Below are 24,831 nucleotides of genomic sequence, written 5' to 3'. Positions count from 1 at the left end.
GAACAGGGCACAGTTATCTCTGCTGAAGAAGAGAACCATTACAGCTCTTACAGCAGCTAGATTTTGCTGTACAGCTGAGAAAACTCCAGGACACCCTGTGCCTTGCAGTTACATCCCACTCCTGGAGCTGAAGCCAGCCATGGCACTGCCCACACAAAAAGGGCATGCCAGGGCTGGAGAGCCCAGTCCCTGCTCCAGTACCCTGCTCACCCCTGGCACACTGGGATGAGCCATGGCACAGGGATCCAGCCCTGTGAGCACACACTTCCACACAGGCAGGATCACAGCGAGAGGTCAGAGCTGCCCCAGTGCTGCAGCACAGCCTAGCAACAGACCTGGCAGAAATAACTTGCCTCATCACTATGCAGGTAAGAGATGTAATTGCAAACGTCACTGAGGCTGAGGAGAGAATCGTGATCTCTCTGGAGGAGGGGGAAGAGCCACCCTCTGCCACACGTCATCCATCAACTTCAGATGCAGCTGAAAAGCCTCAAAAAGCAACAGCGGGGAGGAAGCGCGGGCGGCGAGTCTGCAGCAGCAAAGCCCTGCCCTGCCCTGCTCTGCTCTGCCCAACAGGGGCTCCCAGAGGTTATGGAGACTCCATGACTCCAACTCCATCCACACAGCTCTCACTGACAGGCAATCTCGGGGTCTTAATTGCCAAGCACTGCTTCTGCCTTATAATTGTCACTGTGATCAGAATTTCAAACAGTCCCAGAGCAGTAGTTAGTCATAAAATCTATTTCTAGGAGATAGTCAATCTATCCCCATCCCTCAAAGCCCACAGCCAGGACAGCTGCTTAACAGACTGAAGGAATTCATCCTAACCACTGGGGACCCAATTAGCAGAATGGACTTGGATGAGGGGAAAGGGAAGAGGAAATGCCAGTCATTTCCTACTTACCATATTGAACTGCTGCTGCAGTTTTTCATTGGCATAGTTGATACAGAACTGTTCAAAGCTGTTGATTTCGAATGTTTCAAATCTAAAATAGCATATACTCAAAATTACTAGAGTACTGAAAAAAAAGATTAAATTACCCCAAAATTTTAAATTCCCTCCCTCCAGTTAAATTAATTGAATCATCTCATGCACAAGTAACACAGGTCAAGCAAGAAAACACACAGAGAAATGGCAAACTGCACTACACAAGCAGTTTAGTGATGCTCCCTCTCCAGGCAGGGATGAGGAACTCAGGGAAAGGACTGATGTTCCCAGAGAGCACATTAGTTATCTTTGTCCTCCCTGTAAGCGCCACCTTGGAGGAATCTGACATGAAAATTGCCTTGTAACTTTCCAAAATGCAACAAATAAATTAACTACCAACAGCAAAAATGTGAAATCCCACTATAAACATCAAAGTCAGCACAAAGCTCTTAGTGTGTCAAAACTAAACACCTACTTCCTTCAGCTGGAATAAGCAGCTGGTAAAGTTTGGGGTTTTTTTGTTTTTTTAATCCATGCAGTGATGGATGAAAAAGACAAGGATGCTGTGCACTCAGATAATTCTGCAAGTGTCATATCTCTGACAAAAACTCACCCATAGATGTCTAGCACCCCGATGAAAGAATGCTGTTTTACAGTGGCATGAAGGGCTTTGTTCACATGATCTACAATCCAGTTGAAGAGATTAGCATAGATATGTTTGGCAAGTGCATCTCTGGCATTGATGGCATGAAGTTTGGAAATTGGCTTGATGTAGGTTTCAGTGGCAGTGGCGAGCTTCCTATGGCAAAGCCAGTGGGCCATCTCCTCGTACTCCACACCCATGAGGTCACAGAAGATGGTGAGGGGCTCATGCTTGGGCTATAAAAACAGGCAAGTTAGATATTGAAACAGTATTACCCATAGCAAACACACAATCCTGCCTGCAGTGATCCTACAATAAGCAGCAACAGCAGCTTCCTCAGCTCTTCCACCTTCAAAACGTAGCAAGTTCCCAACCCACTTAGCACACTGACATTGCTGAAGTGAAGCAGTGAACAAGCTTCTCAAAGACATTTATTTTACTATATTTGAGTTCACCAAAATGCTTCACACAGGGAAGCTGCAACCTTCAGTAAATGAATCATCTGGCTTTGCTGGGGTGGACCTGGTATTTTGAATTCTTACAACTGTCTCAGGCCAAGTGGCCAGCAGCTCCTGAGTGGGCTCTTGCCTGCTCACATCCAGCCATGGCAGGGAGTGATGGGCAATGAGGCAACACAGCCCCAGCCAAGAAACAGGTGGGGAAGGGCTTTAGTGCTCTGCTCTCTTTACAAAGAAACATTTAAATTATTTTCTCAGTGAATTCTGGAGACAAACACTAAGATTGCAGCACACTAATGATGTTCTTGAGCTCTCAGTGAACTGTACAAGAGAAAAAACTGAGCTTTGTTTAACTGGGTAATATCAACCAGCAAGGCTTGGGTGCTGAGATAGGTATATAAGATTTCTGCATAAACATCAGTGCAGTGCAGTTACCACTCAATAAGCTACTATACTTTGTGACTAACATGCATGCTGATCACTAGAAATCCAGGAGGACAGACAGGTCTTTCCTCCTCAGGAGCTCCCCTAGCACCTGGTGGCTCAGCAGCACACTGACAAGCACTGTCTTGACAAGACAGATGGCACAGGACTGTTACCACATGTCCTACAGCTTCAGGGTACATCAGCTTTAAATATTTCCACATCCTTGTGACTTCTCTGGGGCTTTTTCTAGTTCTTATAGCATACAGACTCCATGCAGCTACACCTCCAAAATCCAATTAACTGGGCATGTTTTACTGGCTTGGAAGACAGTAATGAAGTAATAATAATTATGATCACTGCACAAAAAAGTGTCACATTAGGGTTGCCCAAGCTGACATTAAACAAAGTGATTCCCTGCCACAGCAGCATAGGGAGCCCCTTGCTGAGCACCCTGCAGCAGCTGTGTTGATGACAGCAGTGCTCCCAGCAGAGCAGTGCATGGCACAAAGCTCTGTGGTGCCATGGCCACTGCCAGAGAGCAGCACAGCCCAGCCAATGGTTTCCCTGAACACACATTCACCACTGCCTGCCAGGTGCTGTCAGGCCAGGACAGGGCTGCACAGGAACCTGCAGCTTTTTACCAGCTCAGCCAGTGGGATTCCTGCACTGGAGATACTCTCACAACACAGGCAAGCTTCTCATGGCCTGGGGCTCATCAGCTTTCTACCTGCTATCATTAAATGAGCTTTCTTTGTAGTGACAACCTTTATAAGACACCAAGGAGCCAGACTATTGCTGTGGTTTCAAAGCAGCTATTAGATCCCACAGGCAGTGGGGTCAAGGCAGGAACACCAATCACTCTGGCCCCATGAAGGACCTGGCTCAGCTCCAGAAACTGCCACTGCAGACTCTTGAAAAAGGGACTGGCAGTGGGAAAAGAAAAAAACTCTGCAAGTGTTGCTACTATTGCAAGAGAGGGAAAGATGAAGGCTGTGCAGGCCAGCAATAGACATTCAAAGAGAGGCAGAAGGAAAAACTGGTCACTCTGAATCCAAAGAAGAGACCAACCAGAACTGTTTTGTTTCTCATCTCCAGAATATGGGTAAGAAGCTTGGGCCCTCACCAATGAGGAGGGTTTTTCAGATCAGACTATGCAGTTCTTGTTGCTGATCTCCAAGGCAAAAAAGAACTGATAAAACCATGACACTTAGATGAGTCACACAAATCATATCTGTATATCCTATGCTCATATCTAGACATCCCAGAGGACTTTGCAAAGCATTTATTTTGCAATTATTTAGGGCATTCTGGCACTTCATGTCAAAAAAACCCATCTGGCAAAGCATTTACTGTGTGCAGGGAAGACACTCATGTAGGAATATAAAGACCTAGACACTTGCTCAGGACATCAAAGCTAGCCTGCTTACTAGAGATTTCTAGGACAGATCAATTACAGTTATAATTGTATACCAATGTTATAATACAGAAAGTATTTCTAAAACCTCTAAACTGAGAAGAGTTGAATCTATCTGTAAAAAACTGTGAAAATATTAGCAAATTAGAAATAAAGCATTTCCATTTTACTTTTTTTCAGAAGAGGTCCCTGCAAGCAGAAGGCAGACCTGTCAGAGTGCAAACCCTGCCCTTCAGCTCATCTGCTACTCACAGGAACAGTGCAGCTGTCAGAATCCCGAGATGCAAACTCCACGTTGCCCAAGTGAAGGATGCCAGCAAGGATTCGAAAAATTCCCATCTGGTAGGAATCACTAATCCCTGGGAAAGGATGAATAAAATGTTTTGAATGGAGAGAGCTGCAGTTGATGAAAAGATTTATTAAGGAGAGAAAAACTGTGACTGCTGTATGTGACTTTGACATTTGACAGTACTAATTGGCTCCACTTCTATAAAAAACATTTTACAACCAGATTAAAAAAAAATCCATTAAAATGAATCATTTAATTTGCTGTTTCAAAGTGCTTTGTCAGTGACCTCCAGCACTGTGTATGTTACACCAAGGGAATCCACCATTTATATTCACATAATGTGTGCTCCTCTTAGATTTATAATTCTACTACAACTTAAATACCTTCTTCATGCAATACACGTATCTCAGCCCCAAAGCTTATCAAACTCTCCTGGTTTTAAACACTACAGAGTATGAAAAAAATATACACAAATAATATAGAGAACACTTGCTAGTTTATCAGATTTAGGATATGACTGTGATTTTACCAATTACCTAGCAAAGTGCAGGCCTGCCTGGTGTTCACCATTTCCTTAGCATCATCAACACCATCAATCACAGGGCTTCCACCTTGCTTTGTATAGTGAAAGTAATTTGCATTCCCTGTAATAATAAAAAAATATATATTTTACACACATTGATGAAGGAATTCACAGCACATCTGTAAAGCTATGTCATGATTAAGATGCTTTTGGCAGAATCCATGATCTGACATATATGTATATTTTTGCCTTCTGGCTCATAAGACACACTTATTCTAAAGAGCAGTTTTTTCAAGATTTAACTGTGCAAGTGTCCTTTAAGCCACTTGGTTCCCACAGTAGGTCCTCAAGCATATTCTCTATCTAACCTTGGTTGAGACTTCCACAAGTGTGGAATAAACTCTTCAGCTGGTTACCTGAGCCAATCACCTACACAGTAACCAGAGTTGAGAGCAGCAGCACTTTGGAGTTACATTCCAACAGCACAGATATTGCTGTGCTATCACTGTATCAGGATATCATTTTTTGCCCGTTTCCTTCTCTTTTCTAATTTATGGCCTAGCTCAGCTTTATGAGTGTCTGTGATGCATTAGGCTGAGAAGTCGAGGCTGGAGAAGAGAGAGCTCCACCCTGCTCTGGGGACAGCACTGGGCCCCACTGGGACCCCAGCAGCTCTCCTGTGTGAATTCCTATGGTTTCACTGGCCATGCTTCCAGCTGCACTAACAGACTCCTTTTCTTCTCATCAGCAAAGCTTCCAAGAATGCTGAAAGAGAAGTCTGCTAAATGGCTTCTTCAGTTATAATTACATCAGTTCCTTTCTTTCCTGTGTTAGCAGATGTGAATCCTAAATGTGCCAGGGCGGTGCAGAAGAGCAGAGAAACACTCTCAAACCAGAATGGTATTTCAGAAACCAGCACAGGCTGTGCAGTTTTCCTACTATGAAACCAACTTTTAAAAATATACAGGAAGCACTGCAATTTATACTGGATTTTGTAAAATGATGAAGTGATTGTCTAAGTTCATCATTATGCTTTTTACAAAGCACCAACTCCTGTTAAATGAGAAACCTTTCTTCTATCAACATTTTAATTTGATAAAAGAAAAAATTCCCTCATTTGCTTTTTGATCACCAGGTTAACAGGTTGTAAAGAAATAATTGCTAACACCCCAAGTAAAAGTATGCAGATGCAAAATAAGCTTTTCAGATGGTTATACCACAAAGGGTAAAATTCTCTAGAGGCTGGAACAATGGAAAAAAGGTTTTGAAGAACTAAGAGAAAAGAATTTCACCCTCCAGGACAAAGTAAATCCTATTGATTGCAACTGCAGTGTATTAGAGTCTGCTGAATAAAAAAATCTGTTACTTTTGTTTTATCAGAAAACCACAAACTTCAAGGTCTGTCATTTTAGTTATTTTTAATACCTTTTAGTACTTGGAGGTTTAAAAGTTTAGAATTTAAAAGCAATTCTTCATTTGTGTCTTTGGCTCCAAAAGCTGAGAGATGCTGCTTTGTCCCTACAATTGCACAACACAATAAATGTGAATGTCATACCTAATCGTAGAGTTTTAAACTCAGGCAAAGCTGCAGAGGCACAAAGCTGGTAAAAGATGTGATAATTCCTCTCCTCTTCTGCCTTTAAAAAGAAAGGAATTTTTTATTATTCACCACTTAACAAGAGGCAGAAACAACCTTGAGCAGAAATGAATTACTATGCATAATCCTGATTCTCTAGCAATACATTAAGAGCACAGAAGCCATATGGAAAAAAGAAAGATAAATCAGCATCTATATTTTCCTTTTTGGCTAATTTAATCCCTTTTCAACAGCAAGAAGCATTTTCATTAAAAAAAAGGTATGATTTCACTTTTCAGAACTGTAGATTAATTATAGATCAGGATTCTGTAGGTGAATGAAATGATCACACTCAGAAGTTTTTAATTTTCCAAAAATAACTAACACTATTTGCCTCAGTATTTATAGCAAGCTGGTAAAGGAAGTATCTTCCTTGCCAAGGCAAAGCTTGAATTTTAAAATGAAGGATAAACACAGCTCAGGAGGTGATGACTCATGACCAACACCTAATTCTGAACTTAAGCACTCTAAATTCCATACTTCAAACCAGAAAGAAATGAAAAATACTCTCTTCCAGCTAAACAATGTGCTATAACTGTCTCTTACTTTTAAAATATACAATAGCTCATGTAACATCCCCACATGGTACAAACCACAATTATTATTAATTATGCCAGTCAAGGACAAGTCCATTTTTACTGAGCTCTAGACTAAAAAGTAGGCAAAGATGGAGAGGAAGTGTGGGACAGTAGATTCAAGTATGACATAACAAAATGAAGAGATTACATCAGTATTACCTGAAACACCACTCTGGATTTTTCCAAGAGGTAAGTTCTCATGTTAGCACCAATGATTCGATACCTCTTATCAAAACCAATCTCAATGTATTTACCAAAGCGACTGCTGTTGTCATTCCTGGTAGTTTTGGCATTTCCAATAGACTGAAAAAAAGGGAGAATTGTAAAGGTTAAACAGCTTGTAGAAATCATCACATCTATTTAATCATCATGGCTCATAAACACTTTACATCAATCATATCCTGGTTTAAAAATAATAAAAAATTTAATGAAGAACAGTCTCTTTCTAGTCAACAAGCTACATCAAAATGCAACAGTTATTTCATTAATGTAAGACTGGGAGCTGATATTGCTAGAAAATATTTCACTAGTCTAACTTTACAGCTAAAAATTCTTTATTGTTCTTTCAAGTCTTTGAAAAGGAAATAAAGAGTCTAATAGAAAGCTCACATACACACAAATTTCTTTCAAGGACTTAGTAAAACTCTTAGAATTATTTCACCTAGATATACTTATGTGTAGGTGTACACATACATCTACAGTACCTGCAAGTTTTGAAAGTCTACCTGTTATAAACCCACAGCCCACTCTGTTCTGCCTGGCTAACAGCCTATCATTACCATTACTCTCTAATCACCACATTTCCAAACTATTTCCACAAACATAACATTTAAAAATATTTATTGTGTGCCATAATCTAAAAATTAACATGCACAGACTTGTGTCATCTGCCTGGAACTGAACCCCTTGCACAGCAGCTTGGTTACTGACCCAGAGACAGCCCTCAGTGCTGCCCTGCATCTTGCTGAACCTTCCCAGATTAATTCAGTACAGCTCACACACAACAAACAATATTCTGTGCATTTCCTCTGTATTACATGTCCTGGGATGTCCAGGGCAAATAATGACTGTGAATCCTAATGGTGCAGCTCTGCCTTACCTCATCAGCATTAGGGTTCACCCCACAACAGGCACCAGCTGGATACAAGAATCCAAGGCATGCAAATCACAACATGCTGAACTCCAAAGAAAAGCATTTTCTCTTCTCAATCAGACCATGTTTCAGACATCATACAGCAATTCACCTTCTAAAAAAAATTCCTAAAGGTATCTCTGTATCAAAAGCAATGCCACTGGGAATAACTGAGATGCAGCACACTGCCCCTCACCACATGGCACTGAGTGTGTGTTACTGAGCCCTAAGTGCACCACTGTACCTGTGTCCAACTCTCACAGTCCTCACAGACATCCACTGGAACTCTGCACTGAAATAAACTTGGGAAAAACAAATGAGAGCAGGCAGCACTGCTGAGTGTCCCAAATCTGTAAGCAGAAGGCCAGTGAATGGGTCAGAGCAGCTGGCACAGCCTGGAAAGGGGGATTAGACTTTCAGAAACCCTGAGAGCAGAGCAGCAGCAGCAGCACGCACTGCAGCAGAGCAGATGTCAATGTGGGCATCAGATGGACAGCTGATAAAAAGGATCTAGGAATAAACTGTGTTCTAAGAATCATCAAATTCATTGAAAATTGAATGTACTCTTAACTGCACTCTTGTGTTTTTTTGAAAGGAGAAAATTATTGCTATTGTGATATACTTTGGTGGTGGTGGTAGCAATATAATATAATACTACAAAATTCTTGAAAACAATTATTCCTTTAAAAAGTATTACTGATAAAACCAGAAAGTCTTTGGGATTATCAGATTGCTTGCCTGAATACATACAGAGCTGTACTGTTTGCATAGCTACAGAGGGTAATGAAGAATGAGGGGCAGGAAATGACATATAAAGATGTATTTTAAGACTTACCAATTTCTCCATATGCAATAGCAAAACTGTATATAGTTACTAACTACAAAAGTAGTCACTTAAAACAGTTGCTAGAAATGTACGATTACCTCTTGACATTACTGAGTATTTGTAGCCTAAGATAATGTGATGGTAGCTCATAAAATACTGACATTTAAGTTGTTCAAGCAGAAATTTAAAAATAAAATTACCTTCTGCTTCTCAGATTTTACAGCCAGCTTAGCAAATGAGGAGTTTCCAGTTTCTAAAATGAAGTACTAATTTTCTTCCTAAAATATGTGGGTTAATTTGTGTTTCTACTGATTTGTCAACTGAAGAATTCAAAACATTAATTATGCTATCACAAGAGTCTGTCTCAACATCAAATTTTACAACACTCACTCTAAAGCTAATTTAAAGTTCAAGAGTTGGAAGTTAAAAGGATAACTTCCATCCAATTATAATAATCTTTAAAGCAATTGAAATATATATTTAGATATACCCACGTTCACAAAATTGTTGTCCCTAGAAAATAAAAATAAAGCACCACCACTGATTTTTAGTGAGTGAAAAAGGGTATAGATGGGAAGCTCTTTTAGTCCTCAATTTAAACTTCCTTGCTTTTGGAAATTAATTCAGATAATTAGTGGTGAACTAATGGTCACTGACTGGGAGGGAAGCCCAAGGACTGAGAGCAGGATGTTTGCTTTGGGCTTTGAGACCAAACAAAAGAGGTGGTGCAGGGAAACCTGCAGAGTTTGCATTTGAGCCAGCACAGAGCAGTCCTGCAGAGCTCTCAGCAGAGCTGTCACTGGCAGGCTGATGCTGGGGACCCCTGGTGCCATGGGCAGGGCAGGGCTCAGCCCCAGCAGCCACACCTGGGGCGTCAGTGTGGTCTGGATGGGATGTGGCACTGCCTGCACACCCTGGGCAAGGAGCCCTCTGGGGCCAGCCACACCTGGGGCAGCTGCAGCTCCAGCAAGGCTCAGCCCCTTGGCTTCCTCCCATGGCTGGACATTTGGAGGAGTCACTGCACAGCACAGCTTGTTTTATCCCACAGAAGAGATTTCCAAACACCACACAGCACCACAAACCAGGCACAATTACCTTGTGACAGACACACATAACTGTGATGGGGCAGCTATAGTTTGAGCATCATGAGCTCCTCATGCCAGGAGGAAAGGAGGAATAAAACACAGTTCATTTTTTTAAAAAATACCTGAGAAAAAAAACAATGGCAGCATTTTGCATTTCACATTTCACTGCATGCACTCTAGTTCCTCATGATCTTTCACACCACTGCAGAGAGATGCCAACATCTACAAGGCATCAAGTGCTCCTAAAGCATTTTCCTAGGCTGTTCACAGGCATGAGTGTGTGTGCCTATGGACAGTTACTGCTCTCCAGAAATTCCCCCAAGACTTTCTCTCTGATGAATCATTTCCTAACATAGTTCCTTAACTTCAGCCACAACTTCTCCATATATAAGCAAAGACATGAGTTCAGATAAGTCTAGGAAACCTTTTCTGCTTGGCTGTGACACCAGAATCAGTGACTCCTGACTTCCCAGAGAACAGAGACCCTGAAGCAGGAGGAATTGTACATGTCCTCTCAAAGTCTATTGCCTGCCTTCCAAAGCCAATGGCTTTGACAACAGTTGGTTACAACAATTTCCAGAACTGAAACATGAGTCTGAGCTAATTATAGTAAAATTATGTCTTCCAATGTATTTTCTTCCTCTGAAAGAAACTGTGCATCCAATGCAACTTTGTTTTCTCTCTCTTTTCTAATTTTATTTCCTAAAATTTGTTTACTTCCTTTCAGAGTACAATCTACTGGACCCCAATGTGTGATGTACATATTTGGTGGATAAGACCAACAATTTTATCCTCTTTGGATACACAAAACCAGTCTTCTCCTATTGCATTTGGCCAGCAGTCTGGGAACTACCACTTACAAAGCTGAATAGACTTAAAGCAGTACTCACATAAAACTACTTTATGTGAAATACATTAACAATATTGAAACATTATCTCCTATCTTCTCTCAGTCTTTCAAAAATGTTACAAAAATTATGCTTAAAGCAACTCTTTGTAAATGGATTAAACACAAAATTTTAATGTATATTTTAATGTTTTTAGGAAGTATGGATTGCTGTCTCTATTGAGTGCACTCTATTGAGTGCAGCAATAACTGCAGCTGGAAGGTGGGCTTGGTGCAGCAGCTCTCTTACCTCCATGATGGGGTTGGAGGCCAAGACCTTCTCCTCAACATTGGCTTCACTGGCAGATCCACTGACCGTGGCAAAGTACCTCATGGCATACTTGGCAGAGACAGTCTTCCCAGCTCCAGACTCCCCACTGACAATGATGGACTGATTTCTCTCATCTCTGAAACACAAACACCTGTTAATCTCCAGCTCTTCTCTCATGGACACTCATCTTCTGTGTCCCCAGATTGGCATCAGCCCCTCCACCATCAATGTTAGCAGTACAGCATAAGGTAAGTGCAGGTGGCACACACAAGGCAGTTAGTTCCCTGGCTGGACTGCCTGCCAGCAGGATGCTCCTCCAGGAGGGATGGATGCTCCTCCAGGAGGGATGCATGCTCCTCCAGGAGGGATGGATGCTGCTGGGACAGTCCAGCCAGCCAGCAGAGCTGCTCTGGAGAACCTGGCTATGGCAAAGGATCTGTTATTGTTATTCACTATGTGCTTCTGCAGCTACTTCTATCCAGAGTCTGTGGTACAGTGCTCCACTAAATTATCAGTGCTCATTAGTAAAGATCATGAATGCCATCTTACAGAGGGAGAAATCAACAGCAGACTCAGCCACAGAAACCTTTCGTCCCTCTGCTCTAATCACCAGCTTATCCCAGAATTGTTCTGAATCTGAAAAATCCAAGCGTGGCTGTTCAGGACACAGATAGCAGATCTGGAGTGAAGACAGTCCCTTTGTTAGGAAAAAAAAATTTCTCTTGTAAAAGAGAATAATTTCCATTTGCTCCTAAAACAATTTTGTCTCAACTCGAAGAAAACTCTGTGCAAAAACCCAACTATATAAGTAAACAACACACTGCAAAATAACACAGAAATGAACATTAATAGAGCCTGACACTTTTAAAATCAAGACCATATGTGCTTTATAAAGCTTTTACATTTTCAAAGCAAATGAAATTAAAATAAAAGGTATTTTGAAGTATTCCTATGAATTGGGTAAACTTAATCCTATTTTACACACAAACAAGAAAAGAGACAAAAGGAAGAATAAAACTGTCCCCCAAAGCTTCACAGAGCTGGGGCTGAAACACAGAGAGCAGAGCCAAGGCACAGACCAGGCTGTCCTCCCAGCACAGGAGCTGTGAATGACACCTCAGGCACCTCCATGTTCAGCAGTGACAGTCTGCAGGGCTGCCAATGGCACCAGGAAATGCAGTGCACAGAAACCACAGACATATGCATGGGAAAACTGTCTATGGTTTCTGTAGCCTAAAGGCCTGGCAGATGATCTAGATTCTGTTTCTGGGATGATAAAAAAACCCTGCTGATGAAATAATGAAGCTATTTATCAAACATGTATCAATTAAATGTGTTCCTTTCCTGTGTTTGGCCTGTCCACCTTAGTCAAAAATTGGTGATTTTGTCTCAGACTGGTATTATGTGTCATGCTTATGAGCCCATTGGTATCCAGTACATCACCAGCCCCCTTCCCACCTGGTAGAGGAATGGTTACACAATGGTGATTCCAGTATCTCCCATCCTGGAGTTCAACACCATCCTCATCCAGTCAGTCTGGTCTAGAAATGGTGCATGTGGTCTTTGATGGAACCACTGCTGGCTGTTCTCTCCAAGGGAGGATTGGTTTGTGTGATCATCAATGCAAACATCATCCATCTCAACTGACCTATTCTGTCCAGTCAAGCCAATTTTGGTCCATCAGAAACGAGGGCACTATGAACTGGACAAGACCCCACAGTAGCTGTTGAGTTAGGCCCAGTAACCATCTGTGGGCACAGGCTCTGGGTAACAACTATTTACAGCCTCTGCTGCAATTCTCAAGGTGCTACCTTATCTTCAAAAACAATGCCAGCCCTCAGATAAGAGCTCAGCACTCACTCAAAGCCACAGGCTGAAGGAGCCTCTGGTTCCACCACCCATCCCTGGGAGAGCCAGGGCAGATTTGTCTAACCAAATTAAGGTACCAGTTGAGGCAGATTTTCCACATTTTGGTAAAAAGAATTTACTTGGAATGACTGAGTGCTGCTTTAAATTTAATAGCAAAGTGTTAAGAAGATCAAAGCAACCTAATTTTATGTTCTCAACTTCCATGTAACACATGCAATAGGTGTGAATGACTGCAGCACATGAATGACAGCTCTCACATTCATGCACACAGGCTGTCAGTCTCAGTGGAGCTGTGGGAAAGCAGAGGAGTTCAGCTGATAACCCAGGCTGGGCACAGGTCACACACAGGTGCCAGCCTTGGCCACAAGTCTCATCTCTCTCTGATGGTCCAGCCTCTCTGCAGGACCTTGAGGGAGCTCTGTGTGATTGGGATGGCTTGCAGTAACAATTAAGATCTCCAGCTAGAAAATGAAGAAGAAACCCTGGTTTCTTCCCCATTCCCCTTGCAGAGTTCACTTGTGGTAGAGAGCCTGTGGCTCAGGAAGCTGCAGGAGTTACATGGACCCTCCTGCTCAAACAGAGCAGCAGCAGGATGCAGGAGAAATCCAAGTAAATGCCTAAAATCCACACCTAAATGGGACAGCCAGTAACAAACAATCCTCCTCTCCCACAGATAGTTCCTGCAGTGAGCCAAAACCAACCATTTCTTCATAGCATTGGTACCATTCTCTCTTTTTCTCCCCTGTGCTCTTTCAAATAGAAAAAAGAAAACCCCATGTCATTCAAAAATACAAAACTTCTGGTCTGATTTCAGGGACTGCCTAACACAGGAGATAGGCAACAACATAACAAGCTTTTCATTTGTACATCACCTGCTGTTTCATGTATTAAATATCATTAAATATATGAGGACTGAGGAAGCTCAAGTCTATGAAATGGATCCCCTGATGGTTAAGATATTTTAGTTCCCAAAGTACAAAAAGCTTTCAGAAAACTAAGGAATGCAAACTCCTTCAGATTTCTGACAAAACTGTCAATAAAAAACAAGCTCTTTTGCCAAGAAGGGACATGGAAATAAAGGTGTCTCATTCTAGCTGTCACATTCCTTAAGCATGGAAAATACATACTGGTTTTGCAGTCCTGAGTCTCTTCTCAGGAGTTCCACTTTTACAAAGGCAGTAATGAAAAAATGAATTTGAAATAATTTCTCCTTAAGAATACTGTTGCTAATTAGCCAGAATTTCTTTCCCCCATGTCATAAGATACGAAGACAACTCTTCTCCTTAGCACACACTCAGGAGGCCCAGGAATAAGGGATGCATTATTACATTCCTGTGCAAGCACACACACACACACATCATTGCACACATTGGCCCAGAGAGGGGAGGGTGTGCTCTGTGTGAGCTGCAAACACTGCTGCTGTCCGTTCTGCAGTGACTTTGTGTCTGCAGCAGCCACCCCACCATGACAAACAAAGGGCAGCTCAGTGTCTGCAGCAGGGCCCTCCTGCCAGCGCTCCATCCACGCTCAGCGCTGCTCTTGTCTCCAGCAGTGCATCAATCCATTGTTGTGCTTTAACACACTGCACTGGCCATCCTCTAGCATATTATTCTTTGTGCTTTTTGGCAGAGAGAAAGGAAAGCACAACAAAACACTCGAGATCACATTTGAAGGAGAAAGGACAGTGTAACACAAACCCAAACAGGGCAGGGGATGATGAGCTCTTAGTGCCACAGCCCCAGGGAACAGCTGGCCTAGGGACACCCTGCCACAGGCAGTGAGATACTCAGTCCTGGAGGAGGGTGGAGTGCTCCTGCCAGGCAGCTGTGCCAGCTCAGCAGAAAGCTCCTTAGCGACATAAAACTTCAAAGAAACAAAACACCACATTTAAAAGTAAAATAACAAGTAAACTAGCATCAAAGTCCCTTGGATGATGTATGAAATGTAGTGAGAATTATTTTTTATGATTTGCTATAAGCAGTGGTCTAAAAAATAGCCTCTGTTTATGTCAAATGAAAGTTTCATAATCAGGCTGTGTCAAAAACAAAACAAAATTTTAAAGACCAAAACAAGGGGAAAAAAAATCCCCAGAAAACCAAAGTGACATCACCCAAGTTCTTTCTCAGATATATACCACACCTTCAGAGTTATTTTTAGTTAAATCATTAGCCCCTGACCTTTGACCTGACATTTTGAATGCTTAAAATGTTGCCAGTGAGGAGCTTTGATTAAAACTGTCAGCCAATGAAACAAGGGCAACAAGCTTTATGTGTGACAACAGTTTGCTGCCAGATGACACATTTTATCCAACATTTCATCTTGCAGTTTTTTCTCTGCATAAAACACGTAACTAGATGATTTTAAAATTAAGGGAACATTTTAATTATGCTTTTGCAAACAGAAATGAGGAAAAGCAATCTGGGAGATGAAAGGTGGAGGAGTCCTCTTTCCCCAGACAGAAATCAGATCCTAGCACAGAACAACATCACTGTGATGCAGTACAGCCAAATTATCTTGAAAAGGTAAGACTGAAACAGTTTGTCTGGGAGCAATTTACCTCTCATGGAAACACCAGGTTATGTTCAGGCATCAGTCAGGATCACATTCAGCTTTTGCTGTTCCTGAACAGCAGAAGAATAAAGGAATGACAAAACTACATTAAAAGTGCCATTTTAACATGTCAGGCCCAGACAACTCAAAAGCTGAAATGTGAAATGATAGACTGAGATTGCCTGCAGTAGCAGAGGATTTGGTTCAGAAATCTTCTGTATAAATTCTCTCAGGCCTATACTTTGGGAATCATGAGAGGGCAACAGCTATTTCTTGATAAATACAAGAATGAAGACACACTATGGAACACCTAACTGGTAATTTAAAGTGTTCTCTATCACAAAAAATAATGCTGAACCAGATTTCTGTATAGGCTGGCAATTTTTAAAGACAATTTTACTTTATCTACAAAATTTTGTTGACAGGCAATATGTTTATGAGGAAATTCACTGTCAGAGTGCCAAAACTGAAAATATGTAGTTTTACCTAGTTCCTGGAAGCTTGAGATTACAGCCTACATAGCAACAGGGGCTTCTAATGCTTTGAATAAATGTTGCAAAATTTAACACTGAAGACAGTTTCTGCTCAAAGAAGGTTCAGCACTGAGGAAGACAGAGTGCTGCAAACTTGAGATACCTTACATACATAAAAGGGTTTTGCAGATTATGAATGAAATGACAACACACAAGAAACCAGCAAATGGTTTTAAAACATCACCTTGCTCTCAAGAGGTGAAAAAACCCTTTGTTGAGGATGTGTATATGTCTTATTGCAATGCTTCTAATAGCACTGGCTACTTTAATTTTTTTATTTCATAAAAATGTGCAGTGGATGCTTTCAGAAGAGCTCAGTGTGGAGGAACTGCTGCTCTCATGAGGTCACAGCTGTCAGAGACACTGGAAGCAAGAGCAAGACTCACTGGGCACCTCCAAATTGTACAGAGTGCTGCAACAACACTGACCAATCACTGACAGCTGTCATTATCCAGGGCAGCTTTTAACAATTTCAGTTGTCCAATGAAAAGATTGAGGCAAAAAAAGAAAAACTAGTGCAAGAATTGAAACACTGAAGTTGCTAATATTAAAGGCAGAGTTGTTAATTTTCAAACCATTTTCATTCAAGATCAATGCACCCACTTAAGCTGCTTCCCACAAAAACCAAAACAGCTTACTGCATCAAAGTCATCATTTCCACAGCAAACGGTCCAAACAGATCAGGATGATCAAGACATACAGACCAAAAAATCCTTACAGATATCTTTGTTTACCTTCTTCCTCTGCACCAACTGAAAATGTCTCTGAAGCAGGAACACTAAAAGTTAAAAACCTCTCTATCCATAAGCATTTCAGAGAGGATTAAAGCCCAAAGCTATTCAACTGAATCATCAAAGCACAACACTTTTTTTGTGCTTTTCTTGCTTCCTGTGACTGATGCATCGGATGTATCACTTGATCTTGGCTTTCAGACTCATGACTCCACAGCAAATAATGTTAAATAAATGTATATAACACACCTCCCACACAAACATCAGCTTGGGAAAACAAACAAAAGGAATACAGAATTACTGACAACAAAAGGAATACAGAAATTATTGATATCAACTTCAATACTCCTGTCAATCCATTCATACCCAAGCTACCAGCATCTCTCACTGGAAAAACTGTATCATTAACAGCTGATTTGAAAAGATTGATATGGACTTTGAAATGCTTGCCTGTGATAAGCTACTTCTAAGTTAAATTCCCTCCATGTCATAACACAGATGAGATAGGCAGAAAAGATCAGAGTGCAATACCCTTAATATATAATGAAGAAAGCAAATAACAGGGCAGTTTTATGAGAGGAGCATCACTTCCCTTGCCTTTGATCCTAAATTGTCTGTGTTTGTTAACCTTGAGGACAGTGCCAGGGCACTGATGTTTTTAAAGAAGCTTCTTGTCAGGGTGGTTTGAAGGCCACCACGTCCAGGACATCTTCCTTCCTCACTGCCTCACTGCTAAAACATTAATTAATCAAATCTCCTGGCTTTTCTTCCCTCCAAGTTTTCTTTTTTCTTCTCCTTGTGGAGTTGCTACTGCTTTACTCTTTTCTCTTGGAATAACAGGTTTTGGTAATGGGTAAGGGCATCAACCCCATGGTATATCACCATTTCATTTTTATTTAACTCAAAACAGCACAAACTGCTGCTAAAGACCTGATCCTATGATCTTCAAAAACTAAAATCCCCTACTGCTTCAATGCAAGTACACAACAAATAGCTTTTATTTAATCTAGCAGAGGCAGTTTGGTGTTCTTTACCTCACTACTGCTCTTCTGCTGCAATTCTGTGGTGGCAAGATAGACTTGTAAGCCTGAAATCACTTTACATTTTCAAAACAGTGAATTTTCAATGATCAAAGTGCCTGACAGAAACTCCCAGGGAAGGAACCTGTGACTCAGGGAACATTTGGGAGAGATCCTGCTCTCAGCACACACATAAGTACCACTAACATCAACGTGCGTCACGCCCATCAGAGACAGAAAAGGAACTTCATGCTTTGCCATCCTACAGCTGAATTATGGCAGCAGGAAATCCAACTCAAGAAAATAACTTAAAAACTAATGACAGTCTGAAAGGTCAAATAGGAGTCATTCTGAAATGCTGGCAGGTTTGAAGTCTTGCTGCTCTTTCATCAGCTGCAGCTTCTCTGAGAGACACAGGATTAACTAAGGACCAACAAAAACTTAGTTTAAGTTATGTTTCATGTTTTACACCTTAAAGCAGATTTCCAAACACATACATATATGCAGCTGACATGATTTAGTGTCTACAAAAACTGTGACCAAAGCCAACATCCTATTTTTGCAATCAATCCCTCAGTATCCCCATTGCATATTTGTGACAGCATATGACCAAAATAATCTGCACTATCTACAGTCAGAACATTCACAGATCTTTGACAACATGACTAAAAAAGCCTGTTTAATAATGATCATTTCCCTCACCATGAGGTACTGGTAACAAAGCCAAAATAAATGAAGTTTATACAATGCACTTAAAATAAATCAGTGTGAAAGTGCCAAATATCACTGCAACTGCTCTATGGAGGTTCCCAAATAACTTAGAAGTACTGCTGTTACAAGACTCACAGAATCAGAGAATAGAAAAATTCATCTAATACTCCAAACAGCTTATTCAGTCTTGGAATATTTATCCACAGAAAAGAATTCTGAACTCCTTTGTTGTGAAACCCAGCAGATTTCATCAGGTATCAATATACAGCCAGGAGTTCCCTGCAGTACTGAATGTTTTGTGAGATTCACAGGAAACAGCTTGATTAACTCATGAAGAAATTTAGGAAGGACCTCCCCAGCCACAGGTGGGCAGCCCAGCAGGCTTTGCACAACTCATCTGAAGGCTCACCACTAAATATACCTGATTTCAATAAATGCTAAAATAAATAGTGTTTCCTAAAATTACCAGTGCTTGTAAACTTGAAACCAAAACATAGCCACATTTTTTTCCCAGGACACTCTTCTCTTTTCAGCACAAAATGTGATTTTGGAGTGATAAAAGGATTTAGCTTTTTCTTGCAGACTCAGCAGCCTGTGCTCTCCTCAAGACCTGCCCTCCCAGCAGGTCCCAGGTTCATTTTTTGGACAGCTGTGCTCCACTTTTCTGTGATGCTCCCACTGTTACAGTTACTTGGTTCTTCTAGAAGACCAAAACTGCTTTTCCACTTATCTTAAAATAAAAGGCAGCTGTAAAACCCCCCAGTGCTGGGAGGTTTAACACTAGTCACTGCAATATATTTAGCTTCACCTCTGCCCAAGGGCAGTGTTGTGTGGCAGCAAACAAGGCTGTGCATGCTCAGCTGCACCTCCTCAGTGCAAAAAGGCCTTTGAAACTCAGCCCAGGGCATGCAGCATCTGCTAGAAGCCATTATAAAACCTGGCAACTCTACAAACCCAGGACTTGCTTTTCAAACAGGAGTAATTTAACTGTTCAATAAATAAATAAATAAACAAACAAGAATTCATTCAGCAGTTTTCTAATGCTCTTGGACTGATGGAAAGCAGCAGCAGCCAGCTCTGGGCTGCCTTCCCAGCACCTCTCACATTGAGGGCAGGAGGCAACAGCTTGCCCTTCATCAACCTTCCCAATGAATTATTTTAATCACAAAGTTTTTCACAGCTTTAAATAAATTCTGTTATCCTGTTTCTGGATTTGGCTAGTGGCCTCCTTAAAAAGGGAAAGTTCCCCTGCTTTGTCCTCTTGCTTTCCAGCTGCTTCCAAGCCCATGCTGCCCAAGCACACCTTGCCATTTTCTGCTCTCCCTGGGAGCTCACCTTCCCTGCAACCAGGCTGACCTGATAAGTGCTTTCCCTTCACCTCACTACCTTTACCCTTCATTTTCCAAGCTTCCTTCTTGCAGTTCTGTTTGAACAGCAGGCACAGCCACACCACCACGGTGTTCCCAGTGCCAAAGCCTCCAAATTCACTTGTACTGGCACAACCCAAAAGGTTGTGACACAGATAATTAATTTTTTCCACCCTCAGAGGGCTGGTGTGTGGATTAACAAGGTAATGTCTGTAAAACACTCAGAATGTGCAAAGTGCTACGTAAGCACCAAGGATGATTTTCAGAAGTGTTCTGAACCATTCTGTAGCAACATGATGGGTAAACAGCAAAAGAACACAAAAGAAAAAATGAGTTACAAGTGTTTTGCCCCAGAAGCAAGCACAGAATAGCAGCCACATTTCTGTCTGTTCCACCTTCACATGCTGTATCCATTGGCTTAGTCTGACTATCTAACATGCTATGGCCTGACACATCCCAGTCTTCACAGATGGCACACATAAACAATTCAGAGAATTCTTCAGCTGCAGCCTTGAGTCATAACAATTGCTCCTGACTAAGCAGTAAATTAATTCTTTGTTAAAGCATTCACTTTTAATAAGCATAAAACATCAGTCCAATAAACCAGGTTCTTTAATCTCATCTCTAAATATATATCCAGTTTAACTTGTTTTTTTTAAGTCTAACAGCATTTCTCAGTGACATCTTTAGCTGCTGGAGAAGAGAGGATGCTCTGAGCACAGGGCTGGGGACAGGAAGCTCAGTGCCTGGGACCAACTCTGGGCTGACCCAGGCCTGGCCACAGCACCTCTGTCCTTGTCTTCTACACAAGCAAGAATTGAAACTCCAGTGTTAGAGGAGATAGGCTTTGGTAATGTACAGTGCCTGGGAGACATGAAACCTTCAGTGAAAGCAAATGTTATTCTGTAATAGATGTTACCTGGCACAGAGACCCTTAATGCTTCAGGAAAGGAGGGCATGAAAAATGCAGCTCACTTGCTTATTTCTGTATAGAGCAGCACTGAACTGAACTGCACTAGCAGTTATGTACTCTATTCTCACATATTTTATTGTCAAGCTGGTGTCATCAATTCACCAGACACAGGACCAGGACTTCTCAACACCCTGCTTTTGCCACCTTGGTGAATTCACCAAAGCTGCCCTCCCAATCCCCATGTCTGCATCAAGTTAGAAAATGGAAGTAATGATGCTGATCCTTCTCTCTCCCAGAGTAAAGAACTTTGGCATCTGCTTATCAAACGTGCAAAGCAAAGATGAAACAATATTATTATTCATAACCTGAATCCTCATGAGCCTGCTCCAGCTGCAAACTCAACCACTCCAAAACAGCTCAAGTTCTTAAGAATCTTTGTTTCTCTTCAACACCAGCCTGGTAAATGCATTCTGCAACACTCTCACAATGAGAAGATGTACTTTTATGTTTTAATTAACAAAATGCACCACTTGCCATTATAATTACATCCAGGAAACACAGCTCTTGACTGTAAAAATGTCAAAAGGTGAAAAGATAATGAATTGTCAGTAACATCTCTCAACACACAGAAATGAAGAAAACTGAGGTCAGCACATGCTACAAACCCATGACAGATTGCACTCCAGAGAAGCACAAAGATGAGCCAGCACTATGCAACTGATTTATCTAGGGATTAGTCAGAGGTCACTCCTGCAACAGTTTAGGAAAGCTCCCTGCTTAGCTACCAGCAGGACACCTCACATGAACTCCAGCTTCCAGCTACGACTACACTTAACTCTTTTGTTGCCTAAAAACAATCCCTGCTTGGACAAGTAGGTCCCTTATGTTATATCAAATTGATTCCTCCATCTGCCATCTTGTACCTGTAACATCATAAAATGTCAGCTCCAAGTAGAAGAGACTACTCCAAAATCATTTCATCAGAAAGGAAGATTTTTCCCTCTGCATTCTAACAACAGGGGCTCAGAAATACCATATCCCTTCAAGGCAGATATTTAACTCAAGAAGTCCCATGTCAAGGCCATAAGTGGAGGAAGGCCACTGTGTTTGTCCAGCACCCACCACAGCAGCTCTCATTCCATAACTGGATCTGTGACAGGTTGTTCATCATGCCTGTCATTGCTTCTGCCAGGGAAAAATGCAGTATACATTTATTAGACACTGAGAGGCAGAGCAGCAGCTGATCAAAGGTGCATTTTATTAAGAGGACATCATCTTGGGATGCCTGGGATAACTGGAGACTGTCAGTAAAGATGCCTTCAAAACACCTACTCAACAGCTCACCAAGCTTCCTTTTGAACAAAAAGTGATAGAAAAATATCTTCCTGTAGGTGAAAACCATCAGACACACAAAGAAAAGCTGACAAAACAGAGAGGCAGCCTGCTTATTAAAGGTAATTTAATGAAAAAGCTAGTCAGTACCATGAAATAAATCACTATACTTTGTCCAAATAGAAAAAGCAAAACTTTGGAAATTGATGCTTTAAACATTGTTGTTTTCCATGCTGGTATTCATTAAGGTTCATATGGATCTCAGCAGTATGTAATTCTATTTGCAGGGGTTACTTTCAACTTAAGTGATGCTAGACAACTTTACTAATTAATCAGAAGGAAATCTCAAAGTTAATTTATTAAATTGAATCTGCTGTATCTGACATCAACCACAAGTAGAATAGAACAAATCAGACCGACAAAGTGCTGATAAAAAAATACATTATCTTAATTAGTGCAATATACCATCACTAGGTAGGGGAAAGGATCCTGTGAAGGAGGGATTTTTCCCTAATAGTGTTAGGAAACTGATAATCATGTCTCATACATTAATGCAATTCTTAACAGTTTCAAGAGTATAATCATCAACATATTACTGTAAATCACAGAGTTAAAAATCTATTGAATATTCTATTGAAAATTACAGAGAAAATGAGCTGCACCTGCTGACAGTTATGATTCCTACTGAAGTTGTAATTGAAAAATAAAAAATAAAATGTTTGGCAACTGAAGCTTTGCTCCAATTTTCATAGTTACCACAGGAATAACTGAAGACTGAACTTGAGTTTTGTTAACAATTTGGAAACACTGACATACAAAAGGCATGCACTGCAGCTCAAAGGGCTAACACATGCAAACACCCACGTGCTGACACTGAGGTTTTTATTTCAGGGACAAAAATATATTCTTCAATGATAATTTTCTTCCTTCTACATCACTCATCTGCCTTAAACAGTCCCAAACCTGTATATATTCACTCAAATGGAGTGAGCTATCCATGGATAACACACTGCCATCCCTGAGCAGAGCCCTGCAAGTGCAGGTCCCAGCTCTTCCCAAAAGCACAGCTTGTTAGAGCTGTGCCTACAGAGCCAAACCTGCACAAAAGCCACAGGGACACATCCCCAGCTGAATGATCCTGCTCCCTCCCACTGGGACACTCCCTGGACAGAGCAGATCTGCTCCAAACCCTCACATCTGAGCTCTGGAGGCTCACACAACCCAAAGCCATACAGTCACTGTAAGGATGAAGCACTCAGAACCCTAAGCCTAACACAGTTTAGTGCAGCTGTAAAACTAGATCATTGCTTATTTTAGGCACAGCAGAGGGAAGGTGTCTGAGACAAAGTCAGTCTGTGCAGAGGAGCAGTAGGAGATGGAGAGAGAAAAGGAAAAAGGTACAAAGACAGAGATGACAAGGGAGGAAGAGAAGGGAAAGGGGCAAAGGAAAGAAATAATAATCCAAAATGAGATTAGTCTTAAGAGCTGTGTATGTTTTCCTGCACCAAAAAAGACAAGAAGCTACCTAGCAAACAGTAACCACTTATTTCACTGTTGGCTATGGGTAAAGGTGAGCCATGCTCCTTCCCACTAACCCTCCACTGGAAACTGGTGAAAGAACTGCAGCAGGAAGAGGAAATAAAGAGGCTGAAACAGGCCCACCACATCCCAGCAGCATGTACCCCATCACCTGGCTCCACTGGGCAGGAAATGTCAACAGGCAAGGGGATCTTTATGTGCTGCTTTACACTTAACCCCAAACAATTGATGTGTATCATTTCTTGTGCACAATTCAATGTGACCTCCATCCCTGTCACTCCAGTGGGCAGCATTTTTGCACTGTATTTTTTATGAAAACATAATGCAAATATTTAATCACTGACTTTCCAGATTTCTGCCATGGGGCATTTTCTCTGGCTGAAGAAGGCCCCAGAGATCATTTAGTTAACCATGCACATGGATGGAGTTTCTCAGCTGCAGCAGATGAAGCAATGAAGCTGGAAAGAACAAACTCTAAATCACTAAATTATAAATTAACAAGAAGACCTAAAGAGTAAATATTTAGAAGAGCTCACTAAAGCCTTAAGGATAGGAGCATCATGACTACTTATTCCAGTGATCATTTAAGCATAGAGTTAGGAAAGATCAGAAACAAGAGAAAAATAAATCTCACCAATCACACACATAAATGCAGATTAATGCCATATGACTAGCTACTCCATGAACATGCAATGTACTTATTAAAATGTTAATACAGCAGTCACAGACAATCTGATTTTCATTTTTAAACAGTCAGCTGCAGAAATGTAAAATTGGAATTCTTTTTCTCTAAATTAATAATTCAGAAGTAAAAGATGATTTGTTCAGAGAACAAAAAGCATCAGTGAAGTTAAAGGGTGGGATTTAGTAATTGTAAGCAGCAACAGAACAGTATTCAGTAACAGAACAGAATTCAGTAACAGTAATGTTGAAAGGACATAAAAAGTTATTTAGAAAAACAATCCAAAAAACCCCCAAATAAATAGAAAAGGAAATAAAGATTGAAAAGTCAAAACAATAAAATTGTTACTTCAGTGTAAAGAAATTTTTTCAGTTTCATTGCATGCCCAAATTTCATTTTGCAACTATGAAAATACTGCCAGTCATAAAAGAATAACAAATTGTTTATAAGAGACACATAAAGTAATTAATTAAATAATTCAGAAGGTTTA

The 24,831-nt window shown here is 41.1% G+C and overlaps 1 protein-coding gene across 8 annotated transcripts in view; it reads right to left on the bottom strand.

Annotated features, from left to right (window-relative positions):
- The window catches only part of MYO5A (myosin VA), a 96,707-nt gene that overhangs the window by 43,081 nt on the left and 28,795 nt on the right, over positions 1 to 24,831 (bottom strand). For all 8 annotated transcript variants that reach the window (XM_056499856.1, XM_056499858.1, XM_056499860.1 and 5 more), the window contains exons 5-11: positions 11,075 to 11,231; positions 7,055 to 7,198; positions 6,237 to 6,318; positions 4,695 to 4,802; positions 4,122 to 4,228; positions 1,542 to 1,807; positions 905 to 986 (exon numbers count right to left, since the gene is read on the bottom strand). In XM_056499856.1, the coding sequence (XP_056355831.1) occupies positions 905 to 986; positions 1,542 to 1,807; positions 4,122 to 4,228; positions 4,695 to 4,802; positions 6,237 to 6,318; positions 7,055 to 7,198; positions 11,075 to 11,231 (946 nt within the window). The remainder of the gene's footprint in view (positions 1 to 904; positions 987 to 1,541; positions 1,808 to 4,121; positions 4,229 to 4,694; positions 4,803 to 6,236; positions 6,319 to 7,054; positions 7,199 to 11,074; positions 11,232 to 24,831) is intronic.

The sequence above is a fragment of the Oenanthe melanoleuca genome, chromosome 10, assembly GCF_029582105.1.
Source record: "Oenanthe melanoleuca isolate GR-GAL-2019-014 chromosome 10, OMel1.0, whole genome shotgun sequence".
NCBI classification, from domain to species: Eukaryota; Metazoa; Chordata; class Aves; order Passeriformes; family Muscicapidae; genus Oenanthe; species Oenanthe melanoleuca.
This window is presented reverse-complemented; position numbering and strand designations above follow the sequence as displayed.